Source organism: Neopsephotus bourkii, unplaced genomic scaffold (genome assembly GCF_033783945.1).
Source record: "Neopsephotus bourkii isolate Nb327-2 ecotype Australia unplaced genomic scaffold, CSIRO-AGI_Nbou_v1 NB_1589, whole genome shotgun sequence".
NCBI classification, from domain to species: Eukaryota; Metazoa; Chordata; class Aves; order Psittaciformes; family Psittacidae; genus Neopsephotus; species Neopsephotus bourkii.
In genome coordinates, this window is record NW_026902065.1 from 5,458,570 (window position 1) to 5,472,254 (window position 13,685).

Here is a 13,685-nt window from a genome sequence, read left to right on the forward strand (position 1 = left end):
TCTTGCACACTCCCTGACTTTGGAAATTTAATTCTTTTGCCGTATTTGGTAGCCTTGAACCCTTTAAAATCCATCTGTCCATTAGGGAAGAATAACCCAGGTTAGTATTCCCCCACTCTCCCCAACCAGAAAAGCAAAAAAACCAGAAACTCTTGACTTCTAAAGGAAATACAGCTCCAGGTGCTGAAGGCCACCCAGTAGCATTTAAAGCAGCACTTTGAGACATTTCACATATTTACCAGTGGATTTATCCTACCTATTACCCACCACACAGCAGTCACAGAGAAAAGCTGTGGATGTAGCTGGCAAAAACAAAAGGACAAAGAGTAAAGGTGCTTACACAGGTTTTTATATGGGTCTGGAACTTGTACTGGTGGCCCAGTGAGGCACTCTCTTAAGTCTATCACTTTATTTTAAGACCAAAGCATTATTATGAGCAGTGAGTTCAGTGTATCAAATCCAGATGAGTGTCTGATGGAAATGCATAGGTTACGGCATTGCTCTCAATCAGCGATCAAGACTTTCTCAAAATGGGTGGTTGCTCTGGCAGACAAGCAGGTCTTTCAGATCTTTGGCAAATCTTTGGCTAACCAAATTCAAGATCAGTTTTAACAGATTAATTGAAAAGATGCAAAGGTATGTCAAAATACAGCAGGAACTCCTTTCTGGACAATATTGAAACTTCATCCTCTGCACTTACATCATAATTTTTCCTCACAATTTCTTATTCCACTCAATTGAAATTTCTTTTTGAAACAGCACAGAAGTTTCAGCCTCCAAAATCTACACCACCACTGTGTTTTAAACTTTAGGCCACAGAACTTACTGGTTTGTAAGTTCTGCGGTTTTAGATCATTGGGTGTTTTTAGACTATTTTAATCTTATGCTTAAGCAGTTTGCTGAGGTCAGCATTCTTGTTCTTTGTATGTAAAGCACCTGGCACAATGAAGTCCTGGTCCACGAAAAGATTTCCTAGTCATTACAGTCAACAATATGTCCTAAGTAAGCTAAAAGCCAAGCTAAGAAGTAAACTTGAGCAGCCTCAAAAGACGCTCAAATCAAACACTTTCTGCCACCTGGTTCTTCCAAAGCAACTGCTGCATTATTTATCTAAGGCTCTCATAAAATGACCAGCACAGAAATATAAGCATCTGCCCATCACAACACTGAAGCAGTTCAGTAGCATGGAGCACTGTTTGCAGAAGAAAATGCACTGCACAAAGTTGGAGTGCAACACAATCATGCTTCCATTACTCCTAAGCACAGTACCCACATGCAAACAGTACTGTGTGTTGGCCATATGCAGCTGAAACAGGGAGCACTCACAACTGTAAACTAGAAGATGACATGTGCTGGGAGATACCAGCAGAGAAGTCACCCAGGATAAAAGCAAGTATGACAAAGTACATGGAAGTGTGAAAGAGAAATCTCTTCTTCCAGAAACTGTACACATGTAACTGCACACATCAAAAGATGAGGCAGTCATCAGTAGCATGAGAAAAACCTGAACAAAAGCCAAGAGCAAGAACATGAGAATACAATTTGACACCCTTGTTACAGTTCTAGATCTGCTAACATGACAGATAACAAACATTTCCACCTCCCTTTTATATTAGGATTCAAAAAAGAATATACACATCTTCACAAAATGCATTTAGTTGCCACATAATATACTTGCATCGAAATGAGATTTGCACTTTGAAAAAATAATTAAAAAAAAATCCAAACAACAGTATCAGAATATTCCCTCTCACATTTCTCCAGAAAATTTCTTCTTTAAAATGCGACAAGTAAAGGGCACAGAGGTTGGACCTAGAAAAGCATTTTTCTCTTCAAGATATTCTGTACAGTTTTCTGTATTTACACTGAAGCAAATAAGCAGAAGCCTGAAGAAATTAAACACTTTAGAGTGCTAAAATCAAAACATAAGCAATACAATTTTTTAATTTCAGTATTTTAAAGTACAGAAAGTGGAAACTATGAATATCAAATACAAATTTAAACAAAGCCACTTGTCCTCCTCTAGAATAATCAATGTGAACTACTTATAGAAACTTACAAATTTAAAGTAAAATCGAAACAAAATAAATACTGTACATACACTTTCCCTGCCTGCAGGCAAAAGAGGATGGGAAATACTGTTATGAATTGAAAAAATTGCTCTTAAAGCTGCAGCATCCCATTTCCCAGCCAAATACTTAACACAGTAGTGCGTTTCTGTAAAAAGGAAGACACACATACACCGACCCCTAGTGACAGACAAGCTAGTATTTTCAGAGACATTAGAAGGAACGATAGAAATTAGGCTACAAGAGTAGAAAAAGGAGAGGAAAAGACAAATGGGCCAGCAAAACCTTACTACAAAACTAGTAATACAGCCAAGAACTAGCCCCCCCCCTTTTTTTTTTTTCAAATTCCATGGGTTTTTTAAAAAACAAACAAAAAAAAGATTCACCAAAGCATTGGCAGCAATAGACATTTCCCAGCAGAAGTGACAATACGTATCAATATAATCTCTTAAAGTGATCCCTTTCATTCCCTTCCCACAGCATGAAACTCTTATGGCTTAATTTATATTAAAAGTAGAAAAAGTCTTTTTTTCCAAACAGAAATGCAGCCTATGAAGAACATGCATTTCCTTATCAGTGCTACTTGTATTTCCCATCCACTGCGTGATTTCTCACTCATACTCTCCCACAAAGAGGGTTACTACGGTGTTTTTTGTTGTGGTATATTTTTTTTCTTTTTGGAAAAATGGATGTTGCAGCTTTCAATCTTGTTTAACCACAAACAGTAAGGCCCTTGGTTCCATTTACATTTCTTCTGTAAAAGAATAGCTCTGGGCTCACTCAACCTCAGAGCTAGAAACAGCTTTTAATGGTCTGGAAGTATCACGTGAATGAAAATCTGGAAAGACACTAGACTTGGGGGTCACGGCTGGGGTGTGAACGGATAGGTGGGCATGTGGAGCCTAAACAGGGCACTAGTTACAGGCTTGTAGTAGCGGGTTGTTCTAGCTTCGGTTCTCTTAGTCTCCACAATTACTAAAGCAAGGTTCACAACAGCTCCAACTCTGAAACCCTGCAAAAACCTTCAACATCTACAACTTAATGGCCTTGTGAATGAAGGTAGCTTATGCCATATAGCAAAGCCTAGGGAAAGCTGAAGGATCTAAAATGTGATCATGACACTGTGCTCTCTTCCATGTCTACTAAAGGTAACACAAGCACTTCAACTATCAAAAAAAGAAAGGCCCCAAATCTCCCATGTGATCAGAATGCAGTAATTTAAACTCTCAACATCTAACCCTTTCAAAATTGTCTTTAAGAATGGATTCATGTGGAGTATTACAGGTTGCATAGGTAATCTACCTCAGAGGTCAACAAAGGCTACCTTGTAGCCAGGGTTTATTAGCAAGTATAGTAGGAGAAGAAAAGGGAAAGTTGCTGGAAGAGTCTTTGATACAGTTTTTTCTAGGTGGTCTTTCCATTTTCCTGGTTCTATTTTGTTTTTTTTTCTCCAATTGCAGGAACTTGAGAACTTAAGAGAACGGGAAAACCTCTACGATATTTCATGTCCCACTGTTCTGTCTACAAAATAAAAAAAGATATTAAGTTTTATGCCAAATCCAAGTTCTCTGACTTTTCAAAAAAGATTATCCTTGCAAATGAGTTACCATAGCAGGCTTAATTCTCTTGGTTGTCCAGTCAGTGTTCCCTACTCCCTCTCTCTTCCACCCCAAGTGAGACAGCAAGTTAAAAAATAGGGCTTTTTCTCTCCACTACAACAACACAAGGTTCAGTCCATCTACAGAAAGATTGGTGCAGTAGTGTTTTCATCTAGAACACAATAAAAATATCCCTACATACAAGTACACAAAACAAGTGAGGTCACCACATCCTCTTCATGAGCTACCAGGAGACTTCCCCTTGTCTCCTCCCCCCCATTTTTTTTTCTTTTTATTCCTCCTCCCTCCCCCCCCCTTTTTTTTTTCTTTTTTTTTTTTTAACACTGCTTATCATTGCAATTTCTTTTGAATTACTTGTTCTGAGGTGGGACATCAGAATTAACTTCTACTGGAAGCATTGATATCTGAAGAAAATGGGAATGAACCTCTGCACGTTGACAGCCTGCGAAAAGGCTATTACATAAACTGATGACAGTGGAGAGCCACTTTGGAAAAAAAGAAAAAAAAACAACACAAAAGGTAGAAAGTAAAGAAAGAATAAACCCAAGAAGAAATAATATATATGGGTCCAGCCACATCTGTGTTCCAATAAGTAAGATACAGATAAACAATGTGGATGGTTAGAGACACTGCGTAAGCCAGTCACATGTACAAGAAAGCATACTCCGTATTTTAAAATTCCTTGCTCCAGATTCTATTCTGGCATACTTCTATTTCAGTTAAGCGTTCTCACAAATCTGCCTTGAAAGAGAGAAAGCTCATTCTCCATTCTGCTCTGAATCTGATTGCTGCCTTAAACTGGAATTTTCTACTCTGAAAAATTATACAGCCAGAAAGAACGAAACAGTTTGGTTCAATACGCTAAAGCTAAAACAGTTTCCAAAGCCTGGCAGGCATTAATCCATTTGCTCAAGCTTAAGCACAGAGGGTATATACACAGTTTATTTCTTTGACTTGCTTTGGTGAGAACATATTAGCAGATAGTTAAAATTTTCTCTTTTGTCTATTTCTATCTGGACAACAGCACCTGAGAACAGTAAGTACTTAACAGTCACTTTCAGCCCCTATAGAGTACCTCTAAGCCTATCTTCTACTTTCTAGAAATCCTTTGCTACTTGTGTTCCCCATAGGCTAAAGAAGGCTGAGAGCTTGCATTAAATTAAAACCAAAAAAAACCAACCCACAAACCAATCAAACCCAAATCTGAAAACATGCTTTTGTGAACCGATAATCTGCAAACAAAACAAGGTTAAAAAAATTCACCCAGACATACACACACAGAACTACAAAGTCAGAGCAATGTTCCAGAGGAAGTAAAGCCATGAAAGCTACCTGACTTATTTGCAGTTGCATTAAGTTTTGATGTTTCTCAATTTAGAAACATAGTGCAGTGGCCCTGCAACAAAACCACCTGACATTAAAACTATTTCCATATATTTGTAAAAGCATTCATAATTTAGCTCAGATTAAAAACTGCACAAGTATTCAGGAAAGTCCAACTGAATTTGTTTTTAAATTACAAGAAAAGAAACCTATTCCAGCATAGAATATGGAGGAAGGAAAAACTGGTAAGAAAAGTTAATGAATTCAATTACTTTGATAGCTACGCCTGAGTATTTTTACTCTTGGCAAGCAAAAAAACTCCAACCAACAATATTGTTGTTACTAACACATTAATCTTTACATTTTGGCTGGACCCCACAAATGCCCTATTTCCAGAATCAAGTAAAAGTATTCCCCCTTTCCGCCTTCATCCCCATCCCCCAGAAGTTAAATATTTAATATTATATTACAGAAAAATACAAATTTAAAATAAAAATTATTTACAATAATTCAGAATTGGCATTTGCTATCAGCTCTGTATGAAGCCTGACACAAATGATCATTCTGATACCAGTAAGCTACTTAATGCTCATATATGCACCAGTTAAGACTTTCAACTGGCTGTCTCGCCCAGCTTTGAAAGGAACAGATTTCCTGCCTTCCTGACTCTTCAGTAAAATGTGTTTGAAGTACAATATTTTAATGCTTCTTCCATGCTACATTAATACACCAAATCTTAAGACTGCAATGTGTATCTTATGAGTTACTTGAGAGTAATTGTTCTGAAGAAACATTTATCTTAACTGATGCCCCCATTCCTCCAAAAAGATGCATTAGTTTTTCCTCCTTTGTACCAACTCCTAAATAACCTGTACACATACAATTTCAGGAAGCCTTTTCACAGAAGAACATCATCACAGACAGATCATCAGGAGGAGAAGTATGCAGTCCAATTTGGAGGAAAGGGGTGCAGTTTAACACAAGTTAGCTACTGGATTGACAGAAGATTCTTCTGTCATTAGGAGTCTCTTCTAGTCCATCAAATAAATAAATCTGTATTAAAGAGGACAGGTCAAAAAATAATCAAGCTGGCAGAGAATACACAACTTGCAAGTCAAAAGAAGCCCAGCCAATAGCTTACAAAAAGCAGGAAAAAAAATATTCCATATGCTTTAATTTAAAAATAATTAATAATGAATCTCACCCCTATTTAAGACTACAACCTGAATATCAAATTTAGGAGTCCAGACTAATCACAATTAATGTGGCTCTCCACTGCACCAAACATACATTATCAAAACAATTAAAAACTTTCACATTCTTAAATCTAAATTAACAACCCCACAAAAAAAGTCTTCCAAATAAATAGTTTCTTAAATGAATTTAAAAGTTGTCAAAAATCTATCAGAAATAAATTATTGATAAACCACCTTCATCATCTTCCCCCCATTAATAGATCAGAAACTACCAGCAACAAATGATATTCAAGCCCTGATGAGAGACTATTTCTCACAGTCCATGTCTCTCTGAAGATTTCCCCATTCCCATATGGTTTATTGCTGAGCAGGTGTGGCACAGTGAAAATGCAGCATTGGGTTGGTTTTTTGTGTGTGTGTTTTGCTTTTTTTCCTTTCTTATTTTTGTTCATCAGGCAGTGTTTTCTATGGTACATGCAAGTCTGCTTCAAGCAGAGGCATAACAGCAGCTCCAGGCTCTGTTGACCTCAATACTGGTCTGTGTAGGAAAGACAGCAGTAGTAGAAGTAGCAGCTACATTAAACAAAGAAGCGTGCATGGCCATTCCGGTTCAGCTTCAAGATCTTCCCAAGGCGCTGTTTAGCAGTTGCCATTCCTTTCTTTGGACGTTTGCCTGAAAAAGGAAATCAGGAATTTCAGAACAAATTTTTATCACCTTAGAACAAAGATGAAACCCAGCTTTCAAGCTGAAACAGACAAAATTTTCAGGAGCAAACAAACAGGGATTCAGAAATGTAAAAAAACCAGGAATTGTCTTTCTTAAACTGTACCTGAAATTAAATTATCACGATGTGTTTATATTATTCATGAACGTTTCCAGTCTAGGGAAGGGCAGCAGATGTGGTAGGGAAGAACTTAAACGAATCTTCCTGAATTCTGCTGAAGTTATTCCCTTAAAGTAAATTATTGTAATTAATCTAGAAACTAAAAACTAAGTAGCAAGATCAGACTATTTTTTGAAGTGTCAGATCTTTTAAACTTCAATAAACAAATCTGAGGCCAGTGTTTCAAAGTACAGTTGTGATTCTGTTCCCTGTAGTGAACACATAACAGGTACACCTGCTGTGGTGCAATGGCAGTTATGAAAGTTTTATCTGGCCACGCACCCAATATAGATATCTCTTAATTCCGTCTTACACATTCTATACCAAAATTTGAGTGTCCACAGGATGCCCATTTTGTGTCCTTCCTCAAGGTCTAAACCTGTCTTTTTTTCTAACAGCTCTTTTTGAGGTCTACAAGCTCCTTTCCCTGTTTGTTTCTCAGTCTGGCAACAGGACAGAGATAAAAATTACCTTTTGTCGCCTGGTTGCTGATAGGGGGTGGGTTTGATGCTGGCCTCTTTGTTGGATGAAGTGGTACAGACAAGGATGTTTCACCATACAGCCTGTCAGTGCTAAGGCTGCCATCACTCAGCCGACATTCTTGAATTAGACCGGAGTCTCGTGTATACTTGCCATGCTGAAAACTCAAGCTGTTGTTGTGGACTATACTTCTGTTTTCCTGAACCTTATGATTAGCTTCTGATGCACCATCTTTCTTGATATATTTTTGAGTTTTATTTGTATCCTAGTATGGAAATGAGGAGAAGAAAAAAGTGGAGGTTAAAACCTTCTGGCTACAAGTTTACTCTTTTCTCTAATTAAACTACTGTATCTTTGAAAAGGTATTTTAGTTCTACCAGTGTCTGACTTTATCATTCCATCATTTCTTCTATATAACTTTTAGATACCTCCTAAAGATAAAATACAATCTAGGGTATCTCTGTGCTTTTCCATATGCACTTATGAACAATGCTATAGATTAATTACACATACTAGTATACTCAAATTCTCTACTTTCTGGTTTTGATTTGCAGTCATCAAAACAAATGCAATTGCTCTTGATTAAACTGGCCAGTACAGCAAGCCATACCATAACCACTGACTATGCAAACAGGAAAGTTGTTTTCAATATTCACCTTATGAGAGAAGAAAAGCTAAATTGGGAATCAGAAACTGTAAGGATATCATGTAGTTTGATATTCTTACCAAAAAACACTACAAAACATACAGTTAAAATATAGCTGCAAAGTAGCAGTGTTATTTTGCAACTTTAATTGTTCTATTTAATTGTGCTAATGCTTCTAATATAGAAGAACTTTTAGAAATACTAAAAAAGTTCAGGGTAAGACACACAAACTTTCATTTACATACTTCTTGCTGGATTTCACCTGGACATCAAGAAAGCAAAAATATTCCTACCTGCTGGCTGTTGAAAGGTTGTTTTAAGTTTGGCAGTACCAATTTCCTAAACAAGTACCTACACTATCAACAGGTTCCACTTGTTCTGATGCTCTGGTTGGGAACAACAATGAATAAACAATACAGTGCTTCCCCAGTTAAACTGAAAGTAAACTCACACTTCTTTCATCAAGGAGAGGGGCTTTTTTTTGGTTTTGTTGTTTGGGTTTTTTTCTCCAAAATAGTGCCCTGAGCATCTTAATCTGAGCCATTGTGGCAGAACAGAGTTTGAAGGAGGAGAGAAAAAAGAAATATAAACTAAACACACCAACAATGAAAAAGGCATGACAAAAATAACACTCAATTACCAGACTAGAAGGACCTGCTTTCAGATATGCAGTAAAGACTGGTCCACAATTTTTCTGCACTTACAACTTCAGGATCTCCTTTTCCTATAAAAAGGGGTTCAAAATGTTTAAAGTATTGCTTTACCTGAGGCGTAATCCTCGATGTTTCATTCAGGTGTCTAGCCCATGCTGAAGTCCCCAAGTCTCCTTCCTCTTCCTTCACAGACCTACCTACAAAGAAGTTCCAACAAGCTTAAATTTTAAAAATCAGTAACTAGGAATGCACAATTAATTATGCATTTGAATGACTTTACAATCAAAACAAGAAAGAAAGGAAAATACAATGGAAAATATTTCCTAGATATAAAATAAGCTGTCAGAGCTGCTTGGTTCTACACACTAAACTGAGAAAACAACCTTGCACAATAAATACACCGAAGTAAAGATCCTTACAGCACAGTAAGAAGGTCACACAAATATAATCATTCTAATTTAAAGTACTGATGTTGAATACAGCTTGCCCGCTTTGTTACGCATGTTTTTCTGCCACGACTTTGCATCATGAGGAGTTCATGCAGTGATGTACATTTAATTCTCAGGTACTATTGGCTGTGTTGTTTTTGATGTGTTTGCTATTCAGGTACAATATAGGGAAGATCTATGCTGACAGACCTATAGAAGAAGCATCCATATTGAAAATTCATTTACAGCTAACTTGTAAAATTAAGATTATCCCAAGACACCAATTCAATCTGAATTTAGAGAGTCTGAAAGATTTTGCAAAACGTGCCAGCTAAGCAGCACAGTTTCATCTTTACACCCATGGAGTTTGACACATGTACTGGGCCTGGCTGGAAAGGAATTCTTTTCCTAACAGTCCATATGGTGCTGTATTTCAGATTTGTGGGTAAAACAGTGTTGGTAGCACACCAGAGTTTTGGCTGTTGTTGAACAGTGCTTGCACAATGTCATAACTTTTTCTTTTCCCACTGTGCCTCCTGCAGTAAGTAGCCTAAGGACAGGCAAGAGATTAGGAAGGGACACAGCCAGGACAGCTGACCTGAACTGGCCGAAGGAATATTCCATACAACGTAATGCCATGCCTGGCAATAAAAACTGGAGCAGAGGAAGAGGCTTGAGTGAAAGGCAATCTCTAGAGGTAGTCACTGTTCAGAGACTGACTGGGCATCCATCTGCTCGCAGGAGGTGGTAAGTGACAGCCTTTGCAACACTTGTTTTCTTTTCCTCCTTCCTTCACTTACTAAACTGTCTTTATGTCAAGCCATGGATCCTCTCACTTTTGCTCTTTCTATTTTCTCCTTCATTGGGTGGTGGTGGGAGAACAAATGGCCACGTGGGTGCTTAGCTGCTGGCCTGAGTCAACTCACCATAATTTAGAAACCTGGATATTATGCTTTTCATAAGGTTATAAAGATGAAAGGACACTGTATGTGTTTGTATGGGTTGCTTGTTAGTGGCGGTAGCTGTATTTATTTATTTGGTTGGTGGGTTTAAGGACATACAGCTTCAATTACCAGAACACAGTCCATGACATCACATTAGGCTTGCCTGTTATCAAAACCCCATATAATATTAGTTCTTTGAATTAGCACCCTATTTGTTGGTGGGATTCTATTTGTTTTACATCAGCAAAGCTATAATCCTCTTCCATTTCCTTCTTCAGCAAAGAATTCTCAAACATGACTACTCTTTTTCTCTCTGTTCCAAGAAGTGATTTTGATTCTTCCGAGGGGATTAGCATTAATGTTCTGTTGTCTGTCATTCCCAAAATGCATTTAACAGATGTCCGTTTTCCACAGACATCAAAAATGCCACTGTCAAAAAAATTACTTCTGAATTCTCCTTTTCAAGATTACAATCTCCTTTAATGTACTGCATTCGTACCAGAATTTCAGGAGTAAAGCCAAATATGCCTTCCAAAAGGCATGAAAAATCACCAACAGATTCCTATGGACATCTAAGGAACACACATGCCATGAAAGCTGCAACCATGAAGGCTGTGCCAATCTTTTCAGAAGGAATTACACTTTCAATAAGGAGACTACATTTTAAATTTAGCCATAACTTTGCCACTCTTGTAAAGATGCCACAAAAGCTTTTAGATGGCAAAATTTAGAAGACCCATTCAGATGACTGCTTAAACTAAGTTAGTTCCAGTTTTCAGAACATTTACTTTTCATTAAAAAGAGAAAAAAAAAAAACAAAACAAACCCAAGTGAAAAGAAAATGCCATTTATGTAAAAACTCTACAGATCTGAAAAATGAAACTTTCAGTCCTCATTCTGATCCGTTTCTCCAAGAGCAGAGAGCAGCAGTGTCATTAATTCAGATACCTACCACATTCAATTGTTTTGTGGCTCTGAGATGGCTGTCTGTCTTTATGCCGACTCCTGGGGTAGCTTCTGTGTTCCTGAAGAGAGGTTCTTTTAGCTGTGCAGTCTGTGCTTTGAGTATGACCTGGTAAACATGTAGTATAGTGCAATCCTGCCATAGAAAGCATGCCCTGAATAGCTTCTTCTTCTGTACTTGTCGAGGTAGGACATTCCCTAGAAAAATAAAGAAGTATTAAGCAGTTCAAATTTCTCTGAAGGAATGATTTTTATACTGGTATAAAGCAGGACCATGAATGTGTGAAATGGTCTAACGTTTTAAAAACAAATGCCTACAGTGTGCTTACTTTTTACTGGGAGTTTCATTTCTGGATGGCTTCTGGGTATTTTGACAGAGGTCTCTTGTGACCTTAGATTCCTCTTTGAAATTCGATGTTACTTCCTGTTTCTCTTCATCACCTGAGCTTTCTGACTCCTCTGTGGAGGAATTCTTCTGCTGAAACGAGAGGAAACAGTATCTAGAATGGTCACCATGCACCTTAACTTATGCTAAGTAAAAAGTTCAAAAGCTTCCAGGTCCAACCTTTTTATATATACAGTATTCAGAATGACTTCACTTGAATACAGCACTGAGGGACTGTACATCCCAATTTTGTAACACTGCTGAGTACATTACCCAACAATATAGAAAACACCACACACATTAAACAACGCACAAATCATTGCATTCTCTTTGAAGAGAGCATTGATTATTGTTATCTTTGATATTCAAAGTAGAAGGAAACATGTGGAATTATGGTTCCAAACACCAACCAGAATTGATGCCTATTACATATAATGGGACACATCCTGTCCCACATAACTCTTTCTGATTCCTTCGCTCACAAATATAATAACTTGCAGCAGCAGCATCTCTCTGATGAGTGACAGAAGCTCTCAGGTAAATCCAGAACACAGCAGGAACAGACACACAACAGCTGTTGCCTCTCTTACAGTGGCACAGACTCTTTTCATGAATGAAAGGGCCTCTCAGCTCCTGCTGAGATTACAGATTGTATATGCAAGAGCTTCTCAAAAGTGGAATAACCATATGTGACTCAATATGCTTTTACATGAAGCAAGGGCTACGATAGGTATGCTCAGTCTTGGTAATTCAGACTAATCTATTTTTAACAAGTACAGAGAACAGCACAATTTTTTTTTCCAAGCCAAGGAATATACACGACATTAAATCAAGTGTTAAAAGAGGAAGATCAGAACACGGAGGAATTATAATCCTTCAAGAGGGACACCATTATCCCTATCACCAAAAATGGAACTGGAATGAATGAAGTGCTTCATATCACCAAGGGATGTTTTTATACAATAACTTCATTCACAAGAACAGCTTGTTAATCTTTGACACTCAGAAAGTGGTACAAATGTGCGATTAAATTTTAACTATGACTCAATGTTAATAAAGCTATTATCCTGTTTTGTTAAGACCTTCTTGGGTGCAATACAAAAACATAAGAAGGATTTACAGGAGCTACCGAGACAGCTGATTTTGGATATATCATTAGAAAAGACAAATTTAAACACGCAGAAAAATTATTCCATTAGATACTATTAGAAATTAAGAAGCAGAATAATATAAAAAGACCCAAGAGAGTAAATAGCATTAGTATAAAACATTTAACTCAATGGTGACATCGAGCAAAACTGGCTGCATTCCCCCTGTGAAGATGAAATGTATCAATTTTGAACAGTATTGATTCTGTGTCTTAAAAAAGGAAACCTGCTGAGCCAAAGTTGCTGACAATGCAGTTTAGGAAACCAGAAGCCACATCATGAAGTTTTCTATCACATATCCCAACATCTAGAGAAGGTAATCATAGAAAACAACAAATACTAAAAATAAATTTTGACCACTGTGGAAAAAGTAGGAAGATCTCTTGTAAAGTCTTGTAATAGGCAGATGATTGAAAGAAAGACCAAAGAACTCACTTTCCAGATGCACAGAACAAAAGTCTGAAGTAATCATTGCACACTATCAGCACTTTACTGCTAATAAAATGGAAATTAAGTCAGAGCACAATTTTGTTAAGAAAAAAAATCATTAAAAATTTCATATAGACACATAAAAAATTTCTAAGTACTAAAAGTTTTAATAAAATGCATGGTATAAATACATACACACATACATACGTATGTATTTATACTGCATTTAGTTGTAAGGAAATCACTGGAATTTAGACCCTCAAATGGAGGATTCCAACTTATTTAAAGTATTCTAAAACACCCCAAAGGATTTACCCACTTAAGCTTACTTAAGAAAACTGAAGGCCTACAGATTGTTTCCATTTAACCACGGTCTAAAATAAAACCTTGTGGTAGATACTCATAATTCTAATGATGAAATTTAGACTTGTTATGGAAGAAATGAACAGAGCAACTACAATCTTACTTTTTTCAGACTTTATATATTCCAGAGCAGGGTTCAACCTCTGCCAGCCCTA

The 13,685-nt window shown here is 37.2% G+C and overlaps 1 protein-coding gene across 3 annotated transcripts in view; it reads right to left on the minus strand.

The window, feature by feature from the left end:
* Positions 1 to 1,913: 1,913 nt before the first annotated feature.
* The window catches only part of KDM7A (lysine demethylase 7A), a 64,704-nt gene continuing 52,932 nt past the window's right edge, over positions 1,914 to 13,685 (minus strand). For 2 of the 3 annotated variants that reach the window (XM_061371966.1, XM_061371968.1), the window contains exons 16-20: positions 11,535 to 11,683; positions 11,191 to 11,403; positions 8,982 to 9,063; positions 7,563 to 7,836; positions 1,914 to 6,880 (exon numbers count right to left, since the gene is read on the minus strand). In XM_061371966.1, the coding sequence (XP_061227950.1) occupies positions 6,786 to 6,880; positions 7,563 to 7,836; positions 8,982 to 9,063; positions 11,191 to 11,403; positions 11,535 to 11,683 (813 nt within the window). In that variant the 3' untranslated portion in view covers positions 1,914 to 6,785. The remainder of the gene's footprint in view (positions 6,881 to 7,562; positions 7,837 to 8,981; positions 9,064 to 11,190; positions 11,404 to 11,534; positions 11,684 to 13,685) is intronic. The other variant, XM_061371967.1, reaches the window with a different exon arrangement.